General features: G+C 46.9%; 1 protein-coding gene and 1 long non-coding RNA gene across 2 annotated transcripts in view; one reads left to right on the forward strand and one right to left on the reverse strand.

Moving 5' to 3' along the window:
* Positions 1-11136, forward strand: part of TMEFF2 (transmembrane protein with EGF like and two follistatin like domains 2) — a 119058-nt gene extending 107922 nt beyond the window's left edge. The window contains exons 8-10 of the mRNA XM_035536883.2: positions 4531-4654; positions 5757-5915; positions 10792-11136. Of these exons, the coding sequence (XP_035392776.1) occupies positions 4531-4654; positions 5757-5915; positions 10792-10888 (380 nt within the window). The 3' untranslated portion in view covers positions 10889-11136. The remainder of the gene's footprint in view (positions 1-4530; positions 4655-5756; positions 5916-10791) is intronic.
* Positions 5934-16685, reverse strand: LOC118243129 (uncharacterized). Its single transcript, XR_004777202.1, has 4 exons — positions 16428-16685; positions 13650-13691; positions 6762-6791; positions 5934-6671 (listed from the first exon to the last, which is right to left on the reverse strand). It is a non-coding gene; the product is annotated as an uncharacterized LOC118243129 (long non-coding RNA).
* Positions 16686-26884: the final 10199 nt, after the last annotated feature.

Raw genomic sequence — 26884 nt, forward strand, 5'->3', positions numbered from 1 at the left:
GGTGTCAAAATATTTTTCACTGCACATCAATTACCATCTCCTCCTTTATTTGATACAATATATGTGTATATATGTATTTGCAGGACCTCTCTTAGTCCTGTGATGACTGTACACAAGGTATTAGCACTGTACTTGAGCCAATATTTTATCATATGGACATAACCGATCAGTTATTATTTCCATAAGCTCCACAGCATTGTAAATGCTAACGTGAGAGTTTACAGGCTGTGGCCCTCCACTTTGCTTGCCTGAAGCCATCTGGAAAGTCTCCCTGACTCAAACAAGAAGAACAACAGAATTAATAGCCCTGCACAATTGATTGTTAAGTGCCTGGCAGTCAATTGTTGGACATAAGAATCCTATTTTTGCCTAGATTTTTATCTACTTTCTCCAAAGTGGATTGCAGGGACTTAGGCCTGGGAGGAATTTGCTGTGCACTTCAGGCAGTACTTCATGTAATCCTCATCAAGGGCACTAATGGATTTATTCCTTTGTCAGTGGAGCTACTCCAAACATTCAGTTGTGTAACAGAAGCTCCACACTTCTGCCTTCTTGAGTAGTTTGGCTGCCTTGTTTTCATCACTTGCAAAGTCAGGTCCCACAGCTGGACAGACTGCTTCATGGGTTGATTTTCAGCCTTCACTGAGAGACTTACCTGAGAATCCTCACGATGCACATTCCGTTTCCAAAAACCTTGAAAGGAAGGCATATAGTTAAACCAGAAATTAAAATAGTACAAAGCATATTTGAAACAATTCTTCCTTTTTTTTTTTTTTTTTTTTTTTTTTTAAGGAGAGGAGAGGAACAGCCCCATATGTTAAGGAATTTAGACAAGATAGCTTTAAATAATTTGTATAACTTCTCAGAAGATAATCCATCAGGAGAATGAAGATCAGTCACACCGGATAATTTCCAGGACCCAATTTCCTATCCCAGCAAAATAGCTCATCGTCTCAGCATGTCCCTGCCATCCTAAAAAAAGGTTGGAGAGCAATGTTCAACTAGGAGACTCTTCTAGTACTCAAGATGATAAGCTGCTTCAGTCTACACAAAGTAGCATCTGGCCTCAATGCATTTAAAAATAATCTGTTTTGACTAGTATATCTCATATGATAGGCTATCATGTCATGTTCTGACAGTAACAAAAGATGTGCACAATATGAAATGTCATGTTAGGCTAAAGATGCAAAAAAATGTTGCAGAAATGCAAAGATGTTGGTTTCATCACACTGGCATTTTCTGTCAGGAAAACGCTCCAAGAAAAAAGTTCCTGAATACTGTTATCTGGAGGGTGAGGGTGTACTTCTTTTTAAAATCAAGAGGAGAAGCATTTTGAGGCTTGTGGCAGGAATTACATTTGTCCAGAGATAGGAAAGACTGGCCGAGTCAGTCCAATTTTATCTTTAGGCTTTACACCTTTCCGTCTCAAATTCTGGCCATCAGAAGAACATACGAATTCGTCCTTCTGGTGCACACAGTTGCCAATAACAGTGCCGCAAGCCTGATGTTTGAAGAGTTGCTACTGAATTTAGCATTACTGCAACCTGACTAGCTGTGCCTTTGGTCCCTATCATTGCTCTGTGAGTGCTCGGTGAGTGTGTGGCAGAAAGTGGGCAACTTCATATTTAGGCTCTGCTCTTTGTAGGCATAAGGCTGGTGTGGTAGAAGGGGCTCCTTAGTTCGGTGGTGCTGTGGTCTGGTTAACGAGGATTGCCTCCAGCACTGAATGTATAAGTAATCCAAAATTATAATAAGGGGGGGAATTGTAATTTATTTGACTTAATGCCTAGTTTTCATTTCTTGAACTTTGTCAAGTTCTTCCATCATTTGTATTTGAAGCATGTTTTCCTTCATATCCTCCCTTTTTAGAAATGATTTATGGTTCTTGTTCCACCGATGTAGACCCTGGGATGCGTTGATGACAGTTGCTGTCTCATCGATGGCTGTATTACTGAACAGTGCCCAGCGCCCTCAGAAACGAGAGCAGGCAGTTCAGCGTGAAGGAACTTCTAAAGCCCATCTGTGTTTGGATCTCAGTTTTGAGCCTGAGAAGATGTTTTGTGTAATGAGAAAAATAACCTGTTTTGAAGTTGGGGAAAGATTTTGGGGGAATTCAAAATGTGCCCGAAGAGGAGGGGCACTTCTTAGTCTGAACTAAATGGTACCTTTATAGTGGTCTGCCTTCTGAATGACTGAAATGGCAGATCAAACTAAAAAATAAGCTTTTCCACCCTCTCTGCCTTTATGTTCAATTTCCAACTGCTCTAGAAGAGTCAGCAGTCAAAACAAGAGTCTATGGACAACTCATGTCTGAATTTTGTGGTTTGTTCCTAGCCAGGTGATGTGTTAGGAAGTGTTTGTCCTATTCAAGCGCTAGCAAGGCCTAAGGCCATTTCATTTTAATTCAGCAAAGCATTTTTTCCATCCTAACATTACACTGTAGGTGTAATTACAAGTTCTGTGGGATCCTAGATTTGCTTAAAAGTGTGCTAGAGACCCTTTTAAGGAAAACACAGTTTCTACCCACACGATTGTGGGAAGAGGGAAAATCGTTCGTCTCTTCACCGGCCTACACATGGTGGAGAGCATCTGCATCCCCCTCTCAGGTCCTGGCGGATCAGGCTGTCCTGAAAGTAACAATTTCCCTCACCATCTTGAAGCATGCCTTTAAAAAAACTGAAACCAAATGGTATCTGACTGTTTTAGTAACACTGCTGGCTAATCTGAGGGAGGAGGGATCCTCACGCTGGCTGGTGCTGATGCACAGGCATCACACAGATGTCGTGGTACCTAGGAGGGAAGGACTGGAGCCACACACACAGGCACACGCAGAGCACTCTTGTTCTGCAGAAAGGAAGCAAACATCCACCAGAGGAAGATTTGAAGGAAACAAGTAGAAGCAATAGAAAAAAACGCAGGTTAGTAAGGATCCCTTATTTCCTTCTGCATTTTTCAGAACAGAATCCTAGAGTCATTAAGGTTGGAAAAGACCTCCAAGATATCCGGTCCAACCATCACCCTACCACTGATATCACCCACTAAACCATGTCCCTTAGCACTATGTCCAACCTTTCCTTAAACATACTTGAATGTGGACCATAGCAGAGGTCCAGCACAGCCAGCAACCATCAGGCACAGGGCACTGCATGTGGATGGAGCCCAACAAGTCCTGGGACATCAGCATTTCTGGGAAGGTCCATTGGTGGCTGGCACTTGGCACACACATACGGTGTTGGTAGGACAGAGGCAGCCTCATAGGAAACTGACAGGTTCTCCTGGAGACCAGTGCTACTAGCTTGGTGTCTGCTTGTACCTCCCTGGGGACCCGCAGGCTGGAGTATCTCATGGAAGCATAGGAAATGAATCCCTTCTGTTTAATAAAAAAGGTGGAAATTCAGTACTGTTGGTTCGGTTTATGACTGCATGGGCTGTGCTTTTGTGTTTGCTGCGGATTTCTTCTGTAGGTTAAGAGAAAACAGCTAGGGCTGTGAAAGAAGTCTAGCATTGCTTCCTCCCATCCCTTCAACCCTATTCTTTCATCTCTCCCAAAGAGGAGAATGTCATGCTTGATTCCGAAATGTCCTGAAAGTCCTGGAGATGAAAGAGCAGTTCGTGCTCTCTAAAGGGATGTAGAGGGTGCCCTGTCATTTGTGTTTTCTGGGAGTTTGTCCTTGTCTGTCTTAACATAAGGACAACATCGCCTACTTTATTAGTGCAAGTTGTCAGAGACTTTTAAAACTCTCCTTGGACAGCAGCAACAGGAAAGAAATTCTTTCTGAAAATCTGAGTCTTGGAGCTGCCGCACGCGCTTTTCCCAGAGGTGGGAGGATGCCTAGGCATGGCTGCAGCCGGCCAAGTGGCTGAGGGGCACAGCACGGACTGCAGCTGGGCCTTAGCACCCAGGGGCTTCGTTGGGAGGATGCAAGTGCCTCAGCTCACTAGTGTGCAAATGGCATTTCTTCAGACATCATGAAGTTTTTCTCCTTTTTTTAAAAAATAATCGTATCTAGATGACGCTATCACAGGCAAAGGATTATTACTGTTTGAGATATGATAAGCACTGGTTACATGGAAAAATTTGTTTCTGGTAACTGTAAAATATTGTGATTATGACTTCTCCCAAACAGAAGAGGAGTGCATCCTAGATTATATTTCAAGCCAAAACAAGCCTTTCCTGGGGGTGAGGGGGCAATCTGTAGAGGGTAATGGAAATGATTGAGCATCTCTCATGTGCAGCTCTGTAATCAGTTTGGGAATAGTCAAATTTTGTTTTTCTGGCGTCTCATTTGCTCTAACTCGACAGGAATTAGCTATGCAGAAGAATGACAGAAAACCCTGCAAAGCTTTACATCTGCATCAGTTTATTTTTCTCCTGCCTGAGCACCTGTTTCAAGATGCCAAACCTTGTCTTGCTTCACATAAACAACATCTTCCGCATCTCCTCCTTTTGATTTTCTTCTCTTTCATACGTTGTGTTCTTCACCTTGCCCTGTGCTGTCAGGTTAACGTTGCCTTCACCTGTGTTCACAGAGAATGCAAATAAACTGGAAGAAAGTGCACGAGGGATCTACATCCCCTGTCCAGAGCATTACAACGGCTTCTGCATGCACGGCAAGTGTGAGCACTCCACTAACATGCTGGAGCCGTCCTGCAGGTAACCCTTGTCCTGCTGAGGACGGAAAGCTACACGCATGGAAATATCAACTTACAAAAATACTTTAGATAAACTATGGAAAATGATGGTAACCTCGGCCCTTTGTGCTGCAAAATGGATTAGGATTTAATTATTCAACAAAGTCCCCGCTTTATGTGGCAAAGCAGTATTGAGTTATGCACAGTGTTAATTGATTGTAAAAACACTCGGTAACCTCCAGGTGTGTTTAAATATTTTTGAAAAAGCACAAAGTGCACAGGCAGCCGCCCTCGGTCTGAAGGAGAGGGGTGCCACCAGGGCTCTGTCCCCAGTGTGGCGGGGCAGCAAGATGGGGTTAAGGAGGTCCCCCTGGGTGGGAGGTGGCTTTGGAGGACGTTAGGGCAGGATGAGAAGTGGTGAAAGCACCATGGTTGCTGCTGCTGTTGACCAACTTTTGCTTCTTCCTGCATGGATCTTTTTAGTGGAAACAGAGCTAAAGGGGAAAGCCGCTGCCCGTTCCCCAGAAACACAGAGGGGAGGTGCAGGGCTGCAGGACGGGAACCGGTGAGCAGCGCAGCGGGCGGCGCTGGGGTGGATGGTTGCAGCATCAACACGGGGTTTTTTATAGCAACCAGACAAAATGTAAATGATGTATCCACTTGCAGGAACATCTAATCACATTTCATATGGAGCTTGGATGATTGCTTATCACCTCCTTAGGGGTAATCTGCATAAGGAGCCACAACTAGATGGCTTTCAGCCCTCCCCCACCTCCCCAAAGAAAGGGAGAAATCTAAAATATGTTGTGCAAGGTACTAAATGGATTCTTTTTCTGACGTGTGAGTGCTTCCACGCGGTGCTAGATGAGTCCTGGTCCTTTGGGCACCTCCCAGCACAACCTCTGTGGTTTGCGCTCACAGACCTCAGTGACACAGGACTTGGAGCCTTCCCTATGAGATGTCCAAGAAGGCACCAGTGCTCTTGCTGGGGACCCATCCTGCAAAAAGAAAATGCATAAGCTCGTGCTTAAGCCACTGGTTATTTATTTATGTTTTAGATATACTTTGTTTCAGAGTTGTTCAAAATCGGCAGATATAACTGGAAGAAGTATTTTTCGTTTCAGATGTGATGCCGGCTATACTGGACAACACTGTGAAAAAAAGGACTACAGCGTTTTATATGTGGTTCCAGGTCCGGTACGATTTCAGTATGTCTTAATAGCAGCTGTGATTGGAACTATCCAGATTGCTATCATCTGTGTTGTAGTCCTCTGTATTACAAGGTCAGTATCTCTGATACTTTGCAATAGAAAAAAAAAGGACATTTTTTTCCTGCTTTATGCACCGATTATACAGATTTCTGCAGTGACACTTGTGATAACAAATACTGTTTAATTCACCAGCAAACAGGTGATATCGCCTGGTCCCACCAGCCAGTGCTCCTTTATTGTTACGACTGCATTTTTACTTGCTTTTTAATCAAACTTAGGTGGCGATGGTGCCTACAGCAAATGAAGGTTCCTATTTTGTATTCAGATGCTTGGACAAATATTGTTCATATAAATAAGGGGGATATAAATACAGCAGCTGGATCAACACTTAATAAAACTAATCATATCTCCATCTGGTTTCCTTAAGGGCCCATTCCCTTAGTCCTAATCAGGCAAAGCATACAAACTTTTAAGCCTGTTTGCAATCCCATTGATTAAATGATTTCATTAGGCTTGTATGCATGTTCAAAGGTACTGCACATGTTTAAGGTCTAAACCAGACGGTGGCACACCAAGCCATGTGTTAAATTATTTTTTAATGAGGAGGAAGGGCTTATTTGAATGGAAACAACAGCCCCAAGGTGGCTCAGAAGGGAGGGATAAACACAGTCCCTCCACGTGTGCTTCCCCTCTGAACTGTTTGATTGTCTCTGGGAGGGTTGGGGGTGAGTTCTGAACTTCAGGCATCTTCAGGCTTCTCTCAGAAATCACAAGGTTAAATTCACTCAGCTGGCAGCACCAATACAGCACTCTTTTAGAAATAAATTTCTATAAAAAAGACAAGAAAGTAAAAGCTAGGTATCACACCTCTGTAGAAAATAAAATTTCTAATATATTTCAGTCCCTCTGTTGCACTACCTGGCTGGAAGACAAGCGTAGCATTTCCTCCTGGAAAAGACAAAAAAAAAAAAAAAAGATTTGTAAATCCTGCTCTGGCCTACATGCATAAAACAAAACCATCTGATGAAACCAAGCTGATTTTTTGGCTAAGCTGAGGCCATCAACTCAATGCTAGATGCTGGAAGAGGCAATGGATAATATTGTGGTGGTGTTCGCAGAAGTAATTCAAACAACCAAAAACGTTGTGTAGGAAGAAGGTGGTGTAGTAACTGATAATGGAAAAAATGCTTAGTATCATTTTTTTGAGCGACTGTGGTTTTGGCACCTTCATGCAGTAAATCAAAGTACCTTATACTGAAGAGTGAAGACAGTATGCGCTGAGTGATCTGGCACTGCAATGCAAATTACCTATCACCCTGTTTTCGTACATAGATATTGCCTTTTCCCACAGACTTTGTAACCAAGTTAATTTATGATCTTTTGACTTTTCTCTGTAATGCGTGTAATTACTGCAGAGCATTCTCCATCCCGGCATAATGATTTGAGATACATTTGCAAAAGTGTACTCTTAAGTGGCGTAAGAGAAATCCATGTGACAGGAGAGTGTTGTGGCAGCATATGCATAAGTAATTGAGTTTTTGAAGTCATCTGCTTCGGAGAACCTGACTGCACTGGTTTGAACTCCCTGCCCTGAACTCTTGAAAATGCTAAAACCACCCTCACAGCTTCCTGGGAGAAAGCAGCGAAACTGCACGCAGTCAGAGGCCAGTACAGCCACATCCTTCACTGCTCTTTTCAGTGCAGCTTCACCTAATTAATTTATCAAAAGAGCTTGGTGCACTGTGTCCAAACCCTGCACTTGAGCTGCATGAGAATACCACTGTAAATTTTCTAGCTGTTGTTACTGCTCCTAAAATCTTACCTGTAAAATGGTGCATATACGGGTGGTGGCCACCAGTGCTGGAAGGCCCTGATTTGGGCTTCAAGGGCTCTGCTCCTTGATGAGCTTGGCCCCCTGGCTACTCATCACTAGTGCCAGCAGAAGGAAGGCACTGGGGAAGGCGCTGGGGTGGAGGATTAGGGGACCACTGAGCAAGAGGTACGGGGGAAAGTGATGGAGCAGTGAGGCACGGGCCCTGCGCCAGAGGACTTTGAGCATAGAGATAAGGCAAAGGGCAGGCAGCAATAGAAACGGAGGAGGATGGTAAATAACGTAGGTACAGCCTGGTGTCATAATGATTCTCAGCAGTTTTCTTTATGGCTTTGCATTTTTTAGTGCTTCCCTAATGTTTAGTCACTGCAGCTTATTTATGTGAAGAAATAACTTGATTAAAAATGAATGCGTAATGCGTTTCACCTGCTATGAATCGCACTGTGAGTAACTCACGCTTGCGAGCAAGCCCCAGTGGAGGGTGGGCAGGCAGCCTGTGCTCTGGTGCCTTGTTCACACCGCTGTGACTGCCGTGGTCGGAAGGGAGCGCATCTCCACCGCCGAGTGCCACAGAGGTCTTCTGGTAAAAGTTACAGCTGAGGAAAAGCTGTCACTCTGTTTTTAGTAAGTTATTATTACATGTGAAAGGCTGGTTAAATGCCAACACCCCTCTTAAGAAACCCAGACACAACATACTTGTAAGTCCAATAGCATTGCATTTAAGCGGTCGTGGTGTCAGAACCTGGCCCTGGTGCCTTTCCAGAGTACATCTTTGCTTCCATCGATCGGTGCCATAGTGTATTATGCAATGAAAACATGGGTATTTTGGGTTAAGAGATGCTTTCTCATAGCCTTAATTGGAGTAATCTCTATGGTTGAATCGATTTCTCTCAACCTCGGACTGAGTGACCATGTAGGTACTGTCAGATTTTGGGGAAGCACCTGCGAGGTGCATGTCTCCTTGTGTCCAGCTGGAGCAGTCCATATCCTCTGTTCTCCAGGAGCACACGGCCACATCCCCCGGGACTGCTGACTGTCCTGGCCATCCCCCAGCCACCCAGTCCCTCCGTGTTTCTCACAAAACCACTCCAGTTTTCCCACTGGCCACATCAGCTGTGGCTTCCCGGCTGAAACTGCCACCAAAGGCTTTTCCCCCAACCCTGCTTTGCTTGGCTGGGACAGACCTGGTTCAGATCCTCATCATGGGGGGTGTGGGAGGAACCCTTGGTCACCCTGCCAGGTCCTGCTATGCCACCACTGGCAGGAGGGGCAGGAGAGGCCACCTGGGGACGTCGGGGCTGGGAGGCTGTCAGCACACACGAGGTGTGGGGCTGAATGAATCAGCCCAGCGTCCGCTAACGATGGCTCCCCGACTTGCTCAGGGAAGGTTGGCGGCCTTTTGGGGAGCAGGCAGTGAACAATGAGTTTGTCGTGAAATCACAAACTAGCCCAAGTCTGCATTACTTTCATAATGAAAGCTCTGCCATAACCTCTGAGTGCGGTGGGAATGCCAGCTAATTTTTCCCGTAGTAATGATAGCAGCCTGCTTTCCTGCTTCCAAGCAAGGAGAGAGGCAAAATATAGCACACAGCTATACAGTTTCTCATGAGCGGGTGGTCCTGTTGGCTTAAAAGTGCGACAAGTCAGGACAATCTGACCCATATTTCGTTAGACACTTATATAATTGTGTTTCAGCAATGCGAAATGCTTCGTAAGTCCTCATGCTCTTGCTCTTATTTAGCCTTTCAGTTGGAGTCATGAAACTATAGCATCATTTCCATTCAACAGGGAAAAAAAAGCCCTAGCCTTTTTGATTGGAAAGGGTCACTGAAATTTTCACTGCGTTTTGCTGCTAGAGAGTGACTTGACAGGGAGCTGAAGGCAAGTGCCATGAGCTTGCATGGCACTCAGAAGGGGTGCCCCCCCCCCCCCGCCCCCAGCATGACCTATAGGGCTTCACAAAGTGCCGCTGAAGGCAGCTTCATGGCACAGAAAAACAAGTCAGCTCAGTGCAGAGGGATTCTCCTCCATGTCGGCATGCTCTGGGGTGCTGCAGGGCTTTCTGCCGTGCCGCTCCAGGTGGGTGTAACTCCTACTGAGCATCAGCTGGAGACAAGAGGAGCGTGGCTGCTTCAGGAGGAGCTTGTTCCTTGCCCTGTGCAAAATGCCAGCTAGGTCACCCCCGTGAGGGACTGATCCTATTGCTGGCTGGTTTTCTGCAGCTCACCATTTTCCTGCTGATCCCACAAATACAAGGAGTGCGAACATCTTCAGAGGGTGTTGGTGTCACCCTGCTGCAGTTCTGCTCGCCCGGCAGTTTCAGCTATAACCCTTTGGCTTTCCGTTGCTTGTAACCTGTGACTGTCACCAAGGGCTCGACATCCCCATGCTTCCTGTCTAAGGGTGCCTCTCTGTGGAAGAAAACGTTCCCCGTAGCCAGTGCTGCTTTGGGTGCAAGGTTGAAACATGCCCTTGCCGAGGATTACCATGAGGTTTGGTCCCAATGCAAAAGAGCTTTGCTTTTGCAGCCAGTCAAAAGAAAATAAGGCTTTGTCTTTCCAGTGCAGCTGCTGGGTAAGGAGTGTAGCATCCACAGGGAAAGGTGCTGCCCACTCTTGTCCCAAGCATGGAGCATTTCCCTGGAACCTGATAGCAGTTGTAGATGCTTAGCTCTTTCAGAAGGACAGTCAGCAGGAACATCTACTGCTGCATCTGCTTTGTAACTACTTTCTGGGCCTGTGGTGCCGGGCAGGTGAGCGTGAGACCCTCCTAAATTGTCCAACAGCACCTTGCTGAAAATAATCTCATTATTTTAAATAATTGCCCAACTACAGCTGAGCACCACAGCACAGTAGGGGCTGTAGTAAGGAGCAGGAATCTTAAAAAGTTTCCCCTACCATGCTTTTGTTTATGGCTTAGTGTTTTTGTCCCCTGACAATACGGGGTGAGGCACAGTCCCCTCAACATCAGCCAGCCCTTCCCATCACCTCGAGGAGGAAACCCGAGGAGTGCCAGAAGGTCACTCTTTAGCACTCACGTCCACTGCTGCCCGCGGGCGGCGTCTATGCAGCAGATGCCTTGTTGCGAACTGCGTGCTCTTACAACTCTCTTTTCCAGGAAATGTCCCAGGAGCAACAGAATCCACAGACAGAAGCAAAACACAGGGCACTACAGTTCAGACAACACGACGAGAGCATCGACAAGGTTAATTTAAAGAGCGCATGTTTCCACAATGGCCAAACTAACTGCAGAGAGCTTGGACTACAAAATACAGTATTATAGACAAAAGATTAAGACAAGATCTACACATGTTGCCTTGCATTTGTGGTAATCTACACCAATGAGAACATGTACTACAGCTATATTTGATTATGTATGGATATATTTGAAATAGTATACATTGTCTTGATGTTTTTCTGTAATGTAAATAAACTATTTATATCACACAATATAGTTTTTTCTTTTTCATGTATTTGTTATATATAATAAATACTCAGTGATGAGAAAAAAATTGGCTTTCTTAAATTTGCTGTATCTCATAGCTGTGTATAGTCTTGGGATATTGTACATGGACACTAACAAATCTTCTTTTCTTTCTTTTTCCAGTTCTAGTGGCAATTTTGAGTCTACTGAACTCAGTAGTAGGGTTTTGAGTTGGTCCAAGATCAGCGACAATTATGGATGTGGGAAAGGTGAAGAATAATTTAACCTACATTGAGGAGGGATAAAATATTTCAGATCCGGACTCAACTACATTTCATCAGCTGCCTTCTCCCATACCATCTATCTTTACTCTCCCATAGCTTAGAAAAATCCTTGCCTTCTAAATTAAGTCCTAACTGAAGGGGAAATGGAAATTCTTGGTAACTGCTTATGGGAGTGCCGGGGGGTAATGTCTCAGTTTGGGAGGGAATTAGGTGTCCGTCAAGGTGAACCTTGCGAGAATGCATTGCAGCATCTCCAAATCTGGTCACTGGAGTGAGTGAAAATTGCTTCCTACTGTTGATTGAAAATTATTAGGTTAAAAAAGTTAATAACATAATAACAGCTGAAATGCCAGCACCATTTGTACCTTATGAACATGCTGATATAATTTATTTTTTCAAAGAGAAGGTGAAAACCACTCAGAAAATACCGTATGAATAACTTTATGGGTGACCCTACTCCATTAAATGTAATGAACTCAAATGTTGGCTATACCTCGGGAAAATAAGGGCATGTGTTTTGTCCACATGATGGACAAGATGCAAAGTTATTTCCATGGTAGCTGAAACTCTTCAAAACACTTTCTTTTGGGAAGCTAATACTACTCGAGTTTGTGCTATGAATTTTGAAGATGACAGAGTGACACTGAAGGGCAGAGAGTGGGCTCTTCACTCATGCTGGATCACATCCACTCCACTGATTGACTGCTGGAGTCCTGGTCACACTAAGTAACATAATTGAACTAAAAAACAAAACAACTTGTAGCATTACTCATTGTGCTTCTCCTTCTCAAAGAGAATTTGCCTGGACTCAAACTACTCACGACAAACATTAGGAGTATTTTTCACCGTCACCTCCATGTAAGAAATTGCATCTGGGGCTCAATCAGATCTGGGGTTACCCGAGGTGATGGCTCATGTGTGTGTTTCCACCTCCTGCTTTCAGCATTAGCCTAGTCACTCACAACAGTTGCCACCAGTCCTACCGGTGACAGCCTACCCAATACCTGGCCTTCAGACATGGGTGAAGCAGTATTTCTACTCTAACAATGGCTTTTGGTTCCCCACCATCCCACCCCAGCCTGCTTTAAAGTGAATCCATTGCATGATGTTCACATGGTCTCAGTTTTTGTCTTGTTGTGGGTTTCTTGAATTTTTGAAGGTAATAAAAGGCGATTGGCAAGAGATGCTTCCCAGCACCTGGTCTATGCTGATTGATGGGCGTGGGAGTGCGGTGCCTGGGCAGGCAGCGGGCAGGAGGCATCTCAGCAGCACCACGCTGCGCCTCTGCAGCTTCCTCCACCAGCCGAAGGCGCCGCAGCGATGGGTTGAGGATTGGGCTGGCAGGACCACTGCGCTGCAGCCTCCCCCCGTGCTTTGTGCTTTTCTGAGCGAGGTGTTGGAGGCCAGCCTTGTCACAAACTCACATTTTTGAGCGGCATCCAAATGTCAACCCCCCCACTGGGACTATCAGCTCTGCATTGTTTATTTCAGTCACTTACATGAAATGCAAAATCAAATGTTAACACATACACACAGCCATGTAGCTAGAGCAATATTTTTTTTTTAAAAAAAGCAATTCTTAGCCCATCTGAAAATAGCATAGCATAGCTAGAAGCAGAAATAGGAGTCCCACACACCGTCTCTAGCCTTGCTGAAGTTATTGGCCCTGCATTTACCGTGTAGTGCCACATTTAATCCCTGAACAGTCTGCATTTTAGAGGTGTTACTGGCTGCATCCCCAGCTGCAGAGCCTGCTACAAATCCTTCACACCTCTGAAAACCAGACTGGTTTTATGTACCTGCTGCAGACGTAAGGGCAGAAAGAGGAAAGTGATGTTGTTTGTAATGCCCAGGGGACGGCTCCCACCGAGCATCAGAGACCGCCTTGTGCCTCCAAAACGGAGCCCTCAACATGCTAGTGTGGGTATGCAGGCTGACAATAACAGCATCTTCAGGGTGTACAGGGAGCAACGGCGATTTCCGCATAAAGCATGTGCAGAACTTGGATCAAAGAGGGTCATGAATTTGGAGAACTGGGGTTTGGTTTGCTTTTTTCCTTTCCTGAAGGATGGAAGCATCGTAAGGACACACACCTCCCTGAGCCACTGTACTGGGGAGCATGGGTGCATCCCTATGGGCAAGGCAGCTGAGGTCAAGGGTTTCAGGCCTGGGGTAGGACTAAGTGCATCACCCCCACCACCAAAAAAAAAAAAAAAAAAAAGACACCGTGTACTGTGTGGAAGACAAATTCAGTTAATCAGAGTGTACCTGGAGATGCGTGGGTCAGCTGCTTCAGGGGTGCTCCTTAAGCTGGAAGCAAGAGAAAAATTAATGCATGGTGGTTAAGAATTAAACGTGAGGCAAAGCTCAAGCATTCACCCCTTGGGCTGGAGGTGCAAAAATCTGCTACTTGGAGCGCTGCACCAGCTCCCATAAATTACACAGCAGCCTGTATCAGTACCACGCATACACCATGCAGCCCGACTGCGGAGTGGGGCATGCAAGCCATGCCTTCTGCCGCCTGAAACATCCCGCCATCATAACGCTCTTCCTTCCAGATGCTCACTGTCACTCCTTTCCATCCAGCGCTAATAATGTCATCAGTACACTCATATTGAAGGGAGACTGGGAAGCCTGTTGTAGCCACTGTCCCCTTTAGCTTGCCTTCTGCACCAGGAGAAATGGTGATTACCTCAAATAATAATAATTAAAAATATAATAATTAGATCAGAAGTACCAGATAATAATAATTTGGGCTGTGTTTTCTTGCTGCTGCAGACATGAGGCAGCACGAGATCAGGCCCACGTTAAAAGCCCCTTTCCCTCACGGCCGAGAAGGCTGCAGCCCGCAGAGGTCAGGGCCGCAGCCAGGGCTGAGGGCCGCAGCCAGGCTAAGCGAGGGGGCAGGTGCCGCTGGGCACCGCCTGGCGCTGCCTCCCCTTTTCCAGCAGCCGCTCTCGCAAAAGCTTCCTCTTCAAAGCGCTCGCTAAAGCTTCTTTGAAAACAAAATGATGAAAGGCTATCTCTCCTCTCATCCAACATCAGACACATCTCGCTCCGCATCCTTGCTTTCACCCCTTATTATGCCTGCCGCTGTGCCGCGCCGTTCCGCGTCAGCCTGGAAGTCACCACCTCACGTCGAAGCCAGGCTCATTACCGCCCATCAAAGTCCACACACCTTTCTTTTATTCATGGGTCTGCGCCTGGCTGCATGGCGCTTACAGGCACCGGCACCTGTAGGTCTGTAGGTGAAGTGGGGCCGGGAAGGCCCGCGGTTTGTTGTAGTGTTGGTTTTTGGTTTGTGTTTTTTTTTTTTCTTTCCCTCCAGTGACTTCAGCTGGACTTAGAGGTGGCTGGAAATACTCTGAGCCACCACAACGAGGTCTCTAGAGCCAATTTATTATTGATAATATTTTATCCCGCGTTACGGTCTGGATGCGCCACAACCTGGCCAACTGAGCCCATTAAATTCAGGTCTCTTTGGCATGGAAACCCAAATTTCGCCCTGCACGCAGACAGCCGCCACCCGGGGCTGGGGGGGGGGGGGGGGGGGGGTGCAGCCAGGAGGCTGGGGCACTGCAGAGACAGACAGACAGACGTGTCAGAGGCAGCCACGTCCCCCGGCACCACCTCTTCGGTCTGCCATAATGCTTTTTATATTAGGTGGGTTTAGCTTAGTTCAGCTCCAGTTTAATTAACAGTTTTGTCCCAGCAGGAGGGCTGCTGAAAACAAAGTTGCATGTTAAAAAAAAAAAAAAAAAAAAAAAAGAGCAAGTTTTCATTTTTTTTTTTTTTTTTTTTAACCGTATTGAATGAGAGCCACAAAGCAGTAAAATATTCCGCAGTCTCACACAGAAGCAGCCAAGGCTGCATAATAACAATTAAAAAAAAAAAAAAAAGAAAAGCCAGGTGAGCACTCTGTTCTCTGATGCTTATTGATGGCTTTGTCAGGGAGCAGCGAGCAGTTTTGATGGGCATTGGAGCCCGGCCCCGGCTTCCTCACCACTCCCCAGCACAAGGTGTTAAGGCGAGGAACAGGCACGAAGCCTGGCAGCACCTCGCAAGGCCACAGGGCAGGAAGCTGTGGGGGGACCTGCTCTGCACCAGGTCACCCAGACGCAGGTGTAATTACTCAGGGTAAAAGCCCGCTTCTGCGTGCAGCCGCCTGGATGCGGCGCAGAGGCAGGCTTTACGGTGAGGAGCTTTCAGCGGTGTAGGTGAGGAAGAGCCGGTTAATGTGACCTGGATTAGAGGCTATAGACAGCGCTTCCTGCATGTTTTACATTTTCAAATAAAAAGAAGCTTCTTGTTTAATGGTTAATAAAAATGATTAGTGCTCCCAGGGCACTGATTCTGACAGATGCAGAATGGCTGGAGGGACCAGCTACAAGGCACGTGGGAAGATGAAACCCATTTTCTTTTTTATTTTTTTTAATACCGTTGAGTTTGTCTCCACCAGCATTTGCAAGTTAATTTGTAATGTAATTATATGTTGCTCCTGTCACAGAAGCAAATCGTGCGTGATGGGCCAGGGCCCGCCAGCAATGGCACAGCAAACATTTCTGCAGCGAAGGAAAACTGCCAGCTAAGCGTGCACACACATACGTATATATACGTGTAAACCACATATCGCTATGTATTTTGATGGGTATTGTACATGAAGAAGAGCCCATTCCCATGCAGCACATGCTGCCACCCCTGGCCTCACCACCTCCCCAGCAAAACCCAGCCCTGTGCCTTGGCAGCCCAAAGCTGGCTCAGTTTCTACCTTCTTTTTTTCTTTTTTTCCACACCGTGGAAAAATGATGCGCCACTGGAGCATCACCAGGATGGGACGGGGGTGGCGCGGGAAGGCGATGGTGCTGTCACCTCCACCGGTGTCCCCATCCCACCAGCCCAGTCTGCCCGGGGGTGAGCCCACACTGGGGCTCGGCTCCTCCACCCACAGGCCAGCACCACCCAGCACCCAAAATGAGCCCTCACTTCAGGTTCATCTGTCATCCTTTTCGGTTGGGTTGCTTGCACGGCAAGGTGAGGCTTCCTTACCTCTTGGGCTTCTCCACGGGAGGGGGAGACCTTTGGTGTCGGCTGCAGAGGGATTCATTTGCTTTATTAAGCATTGTTAAAGGTGCCCCGACGTCTGTGCACATGTGGGTCCATCAAGCAGGAACTGTTATTATGATGGCTATAATCAGTCATAGTCGTTTTCCCAGCAACGTGTCTCTCGTCCAGATGTCTTGCCATCCAGCTCTTGAATTTTGTGATGCCAACACAAAACCGTCAGGAAGACAGGCTGGTCCAAGACCTGCTTCACACAGCACAGGAGATAAACATTCATGAAAAAAATACATATTTTTTTTAAATGAAAAGACAAATGCAAGAAAGGGTCATAGTTGGGTAAAAATGAATTGAGCAATGCATAAGAGAGACACAAGATTAGGGAAGATAACATTTTAGTTTAAGTGTTCCATCATTATTAATTCATTTGGTGCACTTTATGATAATACCAATCATTTGGAATTCATTTGGTGTTTATGTGGATGTCATCTCGACTTCTGCAGAAATTCCAAAGTAATTCAGCATTAATGTGCTATTAAACATTGTTACCAGCCAGTACCTTCATTACTTTACCAGCACAGAATAATCTTTCTTTCCCCATTCTCTAAATTCAAACTCCAGTGCTTATTTTGCTTTTATCTTTATTAGGGTTTTAAAATGTAACGCTTCTATTTAAAAATTCTCCTTATGCTACATTACTGTCGTCTATTTTTTTGATGGCATCAAAACTATGCAAATCAAGGAGGGGGTTAATGGTGATTCCTCATTTTTTTACTGGCATTTGACTGCAAAACAACCAAAGATGGTTCAGCTCATCATTGACAGCAGCCGAGCCACCAAACTGGTATTTGTGCTCACAGCAGATGATGCTGAACCAAATCCAGATGCAATGCCACCTGCAGCAGGCTGGTGTCTTGCCCTGGGACACGGCAGGTCCCCCTGCCCCAGGTCACTTTGGGTAGGGGCAGGCTTCCCAGCTTTCCACACTAGGTGCTGAGCTGAGTGGGCTCAGGAGTCCCCAAAGTGGTTTTGTTCTGAATTTTATTACCTGAAAAGCTCACCTTGACCGCCCCATCTCTAAGTCACCCATCGCTTTTTATTATAAAACAGACCCCCAGACTTTTTTTTAAAACTCTCTCAAGCCACCCTTGGGTGCATCCTGCGATGGGAGCATCCCTGCCCCAACCTGCCCCCGGCCCCACCAGGACCCCTGAGCTGGGGAAGGGACAAAGAGAAGCAGGGAGGGATGGTCTGAAGGGGCCAAGCTGCTGCTGACAACCTCTTTCTGGGCTCACCACGTGGAGCCGTGCAGCTGCTGCCCCTCTGGGTGAAGCCTCCATCTGCTTCCAACCATGACTGCTCAGATGGCAGTGATGGCAGTGACTATTCTGGGGCCAAACCCTTGTCAACAGAGGGAAATAAGGCTGCACTTCCACATAATGTTTAAAAAAATACTAACAATTAAAAAAAAAAAAAAAAGAAAAAAAACAACCTTGCATTAAAAGAGCATTAATTACGTTTTATAGTCAAGGACTCAAAGATTACAAAGTGCCAGATTGCTGGTAGTCTGCAAAAATAATAATAAAAAAGGAAAGCAGAAAGGCTGGGTTCAGCTCCTAGCTGCAGCAATCCTGCTGTGCAGCCCTCTCATTACCCCAGCACACACTATTTTTCCCCAGGACACCTGCTTCTTTTGGTCCATGGGACAGCGGCGTGCAGGGGTAGAGCGAAGTTTGTGCTTGACAGCTCTAGAGCTGGCAGCCACAACTGCAGCACTGACCACGCAGCCTCACTGCGGCTCTTCGCAGCAGATGATTTTGTCTGGAAGCGCAGGCATGTGTTTGTCAGGAACTGATGGCTCGTCCTACCCTGACCATGGAACTGGCCGGGCCGCTCCCTTCTCCTGGGTGCTGCATCCCAGATGCCCTCCTTCCACGAAAAGCAACAGCCCCCTGGGACGCCGATGGAGCAGGATGTGGGGAGAAGGGAACAGGGTCAGTGTGGTGGCTCCAGGGCTGGCACAGCCCCTGGCAGGCAGAGGAAGGCTCCAGCACCGCTCACTCCCGGCCCCAGAGGATGGCGATGCCACCGCCTGGCCCCGGCCAGGGCTCGGCCTCCTCCTCCGCCACGCACGGCTTTACACAGAGTGCCGAGCCTGCCGCTGAGGGATTTTTCCACTTAATGAAAACCCCGGGAAGAATATGAATGTGTAGAGGTTAAAGGAACCTGGCAGCGCTTACTTGTCTGTCATGTCTTTAAGGATTGCCATTAAGTCATAAACGTGACAAAGATTAAAGAGTTTATTAATGTTATTAGAGACTTGAGATAAAATGCTATGCCTTGCAGGGTCTCTCTCCCTCTCTCACTATTTAATGAAAACATTTTCATCACTTTCTGAATCTATTATACCAAATATTCATTTCAGGAGTCCTAAGATGATTTTATTTTAATTAGAAAAGATGTAGCAACCACCTGACAGTAATACAGCTGAGCACCTCGCCACGACTCCCCTCTCCCCGCTCCCGGCAGGCAAGCCTCCCCGCAGCTGCTGAGCTGCCCCCAAGCCCCAGGGGACCCCAGAAGCCTGCCCCAGCCTGCACCCGAGCCGTGACATTTTTATGCCAGAGCCTTCCCGGCCGGCTCAACGCTTCGCATTTGCAACGCAAGCAGCTCGCAGACGCTCTGTCTTTTAAACTTTGCAACCAGCCCCGCTTAATTTGTTAATTTATTCTGCAACCTGATTTACTGTTAATTTATTTTGGTGGGGAAGGTAGCCCAGCTTTAAATTCCAATTAATTAAAGGGGAGGGCTTAATGCTTTTCTGCTGCACAGTAGCTTCACGACACACTGTATCCTGTTTTAGTGCCGCACCGAAGCACTTCAAAACTTTATCACCGTTACCTAATAGAAACCCATACACCTGCAAATTAATTTCACGCACACAAAAGATTGCTCTTCGCAAATGTACCTTTACGAGCCGAATTTCGGCTATAGCGACCATCACCTGCTGCTTAGCAACAGCCATGGCATCACTGGCAGTGGGTTTGTCCTACACAAAAATGTCAAATTCAGGATGTGCTTCTCCACCCAACCTTGTCCAGCCCTGCAAGTGCTGCCCAGCCCCTGGTTAACAGCATCAGATTTTGTTAATTTATTTTTTTTTTGGAGGAATGTCCAATTTTAGGGATCTTAAAAATGTAACAATAACCCCTGGCTGTTTAGGTAATTTGAAACGGCGATAGAAAGCATGGTGCCCTGCTGTGACCACAATGACAACCCTGACGCACATCACCATGAGCACAGCTGTGCCTGAACTGCTGCCGCCTCACCATTTTGCACTGAACACTTCTAAAAAATTTATACCGAGGATGTTGCAATAAACCCAAAGCTAGAAGGGGAAAAGGTGATTATATCCAGACCGTCCAACGGGTGTCCCGAGGCTGTTTTGTACTTCCCGAAGCCCAGGGAAAACTCCCCCAGCCCAAACTTGCCACCTCCTACCTCCATCCTTGCTACAAGACGGTCCTGCAGCAAACAACTTTGCGTTTCTGCAGGCGTGCCTGTGTCTGTCTGTCCACACTGCCGCCAGGATGCGGCTTCATGCAATGCTCCTGCCTGGTGCCAGCCGGCTGCTCCCCACGGCAAGTGCGTATTCCAGCAACACCCTTTGATGGCCTACAGAGAGGAAACCATGGGCTAGATCCTGCCCTTTAAAATTGTTGTGTGGGCACAACTAATTCACCAAAAAATGAAGGGCAGGTTTGCATTCAAGGAAAAATTAGCGGGAAGGGTGAGCAGGCAAGACAGGCAGTCCTGCCAGCAGCCGTCACTCCGTTTTTGGCAAGGACGGCTGGCTTGGCAAGCACCAAGGTAATAAGACAAACTGAAATACCAGGCACCGGGCTGCTCTTTGAAGCAATTATCCTCCAGAGCAACGAGGAACACGATGAAAAGGTTTCTGGAGACATGGTGTGGCTGCAGGGCGAAGGCTGCTTGCCTTCCTGCAGCCAGAGCCAGGCTTGTAGAGCCAGGTGGGTCGGTCTGCAGCAGGGAAGCCCCAGCAGCTGGTCTTAAATTCATAAACACACAACTTCTCCAAGCAGCAACTGAACTATTTGGCATCCCAAATGCACGATGTGCCATGACCAGCAGCTTTTGTTTAGGAGCAGCCCAGGGTTAAAGCTGCAACTGCAGCAGCTCAATGGGGACACGTCCCCGCTCCGTGCCCCCAGCCGCAGCCATGTGCTGAGCTGGTGAAACAAGGGCAGACACAGGGCGATGCTCTTCTGGTGCTTCTCAGTTACAACAGTTACCAGAACAAATGCTAAATGTTTATATTTGTATAAACAGAGGCCAGCAGGCTGGGGGGAACACGAGTAGCAACAGCAGCTCACAGGAACGTGCCCAACCTTGGCCAGGTGAGGAGGACCCAGGTCCTGCAACAAGCCTTGGGAGCTTTTACATCTCTCACCCACAGGGTATCTGATAGTTTAGTTTGTAAAACCATGGCCATGAAAAGCAAGAACACGTGAGGATAGCCTCAAAAGCCAATCATCCCTGTTAGCACAGGCAGAAATGTTTGTCACACCAGGGAATGGCAAGGGAGGCGTGCCCGACTTCAGCACGAAACGCAGAACAGGGAAACAAATCTAAAAAGCTCCATGAAAGTTTTAATGGGTTCTTTCATATGTGGAGTAGCATTTTAATGGGATGTTTTAAATGATTTTTTTCTTCTTTCTTTCTCTCCAGACTTCAGACGTACTATTAATCCGAGATGCTCCTGCCTGCAGAGGAATAGCGTTTCACAGCAGTCGCCCATGGCAGTGGGGATTCAAACAGTGGAAAGAGTGGCAAGCAGGGTGGGCTTGGCATGGGAATGGGACACAAATGGCATGCATGCATCTCTCACTGCGAAAAAATGCAGAAAAATATATACATGTATACATATATATATATACACATACACACATATATATGCTCCTTCCAAACATACATATTCCTTTCTAAAGATGGAAACGTTTTGCTCACTGATGTTTTCAGTGCAGGAAGGCGATCTCTGGCTGTTGCTCTTTTCACAGAGAACCTCTCAGATGTCAGTGGAAAACATGTCAAATGCAGCACAAACGGCGGTTGAGTTGGTTTGTGTTTGCTTGTCAGTATTTGGCTGCATCAAGCCTTCTCCTCCTCGAAATCCTCATTCTCCCCAGCTGCACGGGATGATATTCAACCAGGAATAGTGATGTCTTTTAGGGAAACGTTACCTAATAAGGGCAAATAGTTTCAAATGCTGCAGCACAGTGTATGCAAAAAGTATTGATTTTGATGCCTTCAGAGACTCTGCGTCAGTTAAAAGGAAATTAAAAAAAAAAAAAAAAGCTGCAATTTTATCTAGTACACTGCAATATTGCTTTCGTCAGAATTTGGTGTGGTTTCTCCAGAAGGGGTCTGGAAAGCCAGTGCAGGGGAGGGAAATGAACTCACAGCCACTCACTCATTAGCGACGCAGCTCGTTAGCAGCAGCAGTCGCTGCCCGGGCTGGCCCTGGCTGCAGAGACCATCCCCCTCTGAGGAGCCCGTGGCCTGAAATGAGGGCTGGTGCAGGGCTCGTCGCGTGTCCTTTCCCTAACGCTGCAGGAGAGCCTGGCGAGGGTTCCTCTGGGACCCTCAGGGGAGGAGAGGTGAACGTACATAGCTTTGTTGGTCCCGCAATATTGTTTTTTAACTGCTTGTGCCCTACCAAGTGGAACTTTGCTTTTAAATGACAGGTGACAAATCACTGATTTTGTTTCTCCCATGGGGAACGGAATTGCCTGATCTGGCTGCAGGTCACCTCCCGAGACCAGCACAGCTGCTATGCCAGCAGCTACAAGCACCTAGGACCAGCCACACCAGGGCGTACCAAAGGTCCAGCCGCCCAGCCTCTGGTCTCTGACTTCAGATGACAGCAGAGAGTCAGAACACGCAACAGTGCTCCTCTTGCATACCTTCACCCTGTCAGTGCTGTGCTTCCTGGAGAGAGCAGCGTGAAGCCAGCCAGGACCAAGGAGTTGCCTGTACCTGAGGCCCAAGCCTGGGGCTGGACACAGTGCACCAAAGGGGCCCAGGAGGCCTCTGAGGTGCCATCAGACCCAGTGCCTTAATGCCACCAAATATCATCCCAACCACTGCTAAAAATACCCGTCACCGCCCTCTTACCTTCATTATCACACTCATGGCCTCCCCACGTCAGCTCTCAGAAGTCACTTGGAAGGTTCGAGGACGCAACACTTCTTCTGCAGGAGGACCAGAGCAGCAGCCCTGATGTTCGCCAGTAGTTTTTGCCTCTACATCTTTCCACAGTATGGCTTACATTGGTTTCTTTGGTGTTAGGCGGCACCATGGATCTGTTTCTCAGCTGCCCTGCAGACCTGCAGCACCTCCATTCCATGCTGGCTGTGCTTCCTGCTGCTAGCTTTTGAGAGTCACCCTCAGGCCTTCTTCCACTGATACTGCTGGGTCCCTGGAAGGGCAGCCTGGAGACCTGGGGGAGAGAGATGCCGCAGTGAACCACCACTGCTGCTGTGAGCAGTAACAGCAAGGCCAGGGGTCTTGTCCTCACCCACTGTGAGGTGGTTTTCTCTTTTGTACACCTCCACCTTGTTCTCTGCCGGCAAACGCTGGAAAGTCATTTGGAAGCATGTCTTCACAAACGTTGGTATGTGCAACCAAACTAAAAAGCACCAGGAGAATTTGGCAGCCTTACGGACTGAATAACCATTGATGACAACTACCTGGCCAGCTGGCAAAGTCATGCTGAACTCAATACTTCTGATGAGAAAACAAAACCTAAATCCAAAAATAAAAAAGTTCAGCTCTGAAAAGCCTGTGCAGATGACCATTGTTGTCCACTAACTAGAATGAATATGTCAAGGGACATCAGCTAGCCCTTCTTGCTGTTTGTCACTGCTGGCTGTCAAACCTCTCCTCCCACCAAGTTTCACAATCCCCACATCTCTTAAGACAAAGAAAAAGAATGCAGAGATGTGCCATTTTCCCTTTAAAAGAAAAATCCTTTCAAAACTAACAAAACATAGTAATAATAATTACACGGCTTTCACATAAAGTGACGCAAGTAATATGCTTTTAGATAGAGACATACAAGGCAACAGGCAAAAATACAGAAATCTGAATCCGACTTATCTTTAAAAGCTATTTTTACATGAGAGACAGAGGAAGGAGGGTGATAGGGAACGGTAACCAGAGCCTGAATAATATTTGAGAGCAAACCACAGTGAGGAATTAACCTTTTCCTAATTAGAAGTTGTGCGGCAAAGGAAACCATGCAGTCGAGAGCAATTTCCGCGAGACAGGGCTTGTGATACGTGAGACAACTTGGCTGTCCTTCAGAAGGAGCAGCAGCAGACGGGACCAGGCTCAGGAAGAGGGATGGAGACGGGGCCACGACCCTGCAGCACGCTGGGCAGGGTGATGGACAAGCCCACCAGCCCAGGAAGCAGCAAGCACTGAGGTTTCATTGCAGGACGTAAGCTCGCAAGATAAAGATCAACAAATGCTGTCTAAACAAGGCTATTCTGGAGACAATCAAATTTTTTATGCCAGAGGAAAATGATTCGGGAAGTTGGACTTCAAAAGACTTTAACCTCCTACAACCTGACATTTCATGTCCTCCTCTGTATGACTCTAATTGTCCAAATATTACCGCATTTAGTAACTGGAGATGTGGAAGTATTCGCTCAAAGTATGCGGTGGAGAACATCTGATTATTTTCTTTTTAGCCTGGATCTGAGCTCCTCAAATCACCCGCCGACTCGCTGCAAGCCTCGTGCATCATCCCTATGGCAAATATCTTGAGAGCAGCTTGGCCAGAGGCTTTATTTTTAACTGCTTAATTTTTATTAACACCCACACTTTTACATCTCAGGATGGAGAGCTCTCATGGATGCACGATGCAGCTATGGCAAATGACACAGAGATGATGCTGGTCCTGTTGGCCTGGTCCTCTTGAAACTCATTAAAGCTACAGAAGGCAGCTAGCTACCTGCTGCCTGACCCAATAATGCTGAATCTGTGGGGAATAAATAAATAAATAAGCATCTTTAAAGCACGCCGCCCCTTTAGGCTATGTTACCTTGAATTATGTGCTACTGCCCTACACAAAATAGTGGACCGATGTGATGATAAGCTTGGGGAGAGAAAGGTTTATCAGCATGTAAGAAAATGAGAGTGAGAGAGAGAAAGAGGATGGAAAAGAAAGACGTTTTAATGCAAAATTCAGCTTGCCTTTTTCCCTGTAAGCTTCTCAGTCAGCTGGGCGTTGTCCAAGAGCAGAAGGTATTTTTCTGAATCTCTTAAATGATATTTTTCATCACCAGTCAGCTAAAGAAGTGAGTATTTCCATTCATATTATTTCTTGGAGTTACATTTAGGAAATCTGCAACAGGCAGCTCTTTTTTGCTGTCTGTGCATGAGAGTTAAAAGCTAAACAGCACCTAGCACACCCCTGCAGCATCTCGCTTGCCTTACCCCACCGGGGTATCCTCTGATGCCTGGAGATCATGCAGAAACAAGCGAGCAAACAAACCCTCCGTAATGCTGTGAAGCAATACACTGCAAAGTAGTTGCTGTGATGGTGAGTGCTAGGAAACATTGCAGCACTATTAGCAAAGCTCTCAGGCTGGACAAACGTGTTTAGCAGTCAGGAAGCAGGCTTTTGTTTGTTTGTTTTTGATTTACTATTGTTTTTAGAAAACATTTTACTAAATATAATCCTGAGGCTCCGTTTCTTCAATCACAACTTTCTCCTGCCGTGGCCTTGCCAGCTCCTTTTGGGTATTAGATTTGTGGGTCCTGCTCCTGGCAAGCACTGAAGAGGTTGGGAAGTGGAACTGTGAAGAGAGCAAGCTGGGAGAAAAAACCTTCCCCAGATGAAGACCTTTCTTTCAGCAATCTGTAATGCCGTCAGAAGATTTGGAGGGGAAAATGGCTCTTTTTTTTTTTTTTTTTTTGTAGAGAGGACTTCCGTTTAATTGTAGGTCTGCACTACCAAAAAAATCCCACGCTGAGGAAAACTACAGGATGGGGGACATGCCCACGTACCCGTCCTGTGCCCTGAGTCCCCAGAGCCACCCCCTCCTCACCCTGTTAGCAAGATGAGGCAGAGGAGATAAGGCTCCGTGGCAGCCAGACGTCGATGCTGTGGGATCTGGGGACCTGCTGTGGTCCAGGCAGGGCTAGCTACACGAGCCATTGATTTATGTCCCACTTCAGAGAAGGGTTTTGTGGAGTTACTCAAGCAGCACGGTGCGGGCATGCAAGCAGTGCGAGAGGCAGCTGAAAAGCAATGGCACAGCAGCTGGTGGGTTTGGAGGACCAGCAACAGGATGCCTTACACATCTGGGTCATCGCTTCACATCTGTCCCATCTCATAGCAGCAACAAGGTCATTCCCCTTTGACAGGCCCTCTGTGACAGACACAGAAGGGTTTGCAGGGCCGGACCAGTTTGCCATGTACTGCTTTCCTGCTTGGAGCAGCCCATGTGGCAGGGATTAATTGATTTTTGTGTTGGCAGCATGAGCAGCAGTCAGGGCTGATCTGTTCAGGAAGGACATCCTGATTTGATGCCCAGCAAGAGGCCAGTGCAGGAGATGGCTGTCCCACCATCAGTTCCTAGACAACCTAAACTTCTCCCAAAATTTTTTTCAAACACATTCAACAAACCCCAACCAACGCAAGAGCTGGCAAAGAGCTGTTAGTGGCAGGGGGCTTCGCCCTCCTCTCTCACAGAAGACAGACCATCTCCAGCAGGTCTGGGGTGACAGCAGGAAGCACGGGCAGAGCTGAACTGGGGGAGGGAGGCAGCACCAGGGCACCAGCACCTGGATATCTGAAACACAGAGCAATGGTTAAGGGCTCAGCGCTGCAGCCAACGCTTGTAAATAACTCCTAGTGATCTGTGCCCAGGCTAAAAAACCAGTTCCCCCAGCTCGTGGCTTTGCTTTGAATACAAGTTTGCTGCCCGCAACCCAGGGGATGACAGCACATAAAAGAGCGCTTCGGAAAGCCTCGGTGCTCGCTGAGTAAACAAACTAATTTGCAGCTTGACATTTTAGCCGTGTCCTATGTAGAGGACTTTCTGCTTATTCAATCTTTCTGAATAAAAACACTTAATAGCTGTGTGATAATAAATAGGATATTAATACTATGCGTCACGGATGCTCGGTACCTGATTTAACCTTTTTTTCTTCTAACCTCAACAGGGGCTCTGAAAAATATGCAGCTTTTCATATAACTAAATTAATAAGTGTTTTCAGCCACTGAAAATAATTACCACCAAGAACTGAGGCCAGCCGGCCCGTGGTGGATGCTGTTCGCCTCTCTCTTACGTTGCTGTTGTGATCCTTGCCTTGAGCAGGGGCGTGAGACTGAGCCAAGGGATGTGCACCCC

This window comes from Cygnus atratus, chromosome 6 (genome assembly GCF_013377495.2).
Source record: "Cygnus atratus isolate AKBS03 ecotype Queensland, Australia chromosome 6, CAtr_DNAZoo_HiC_assembly, whole genome shotgun sequence".
Lineage (NCBI taxonomy): Eukaryota > Metazoa > Chordata > Aves > Anseriformes > Anatidae > Cygnus > Cygnus atratus.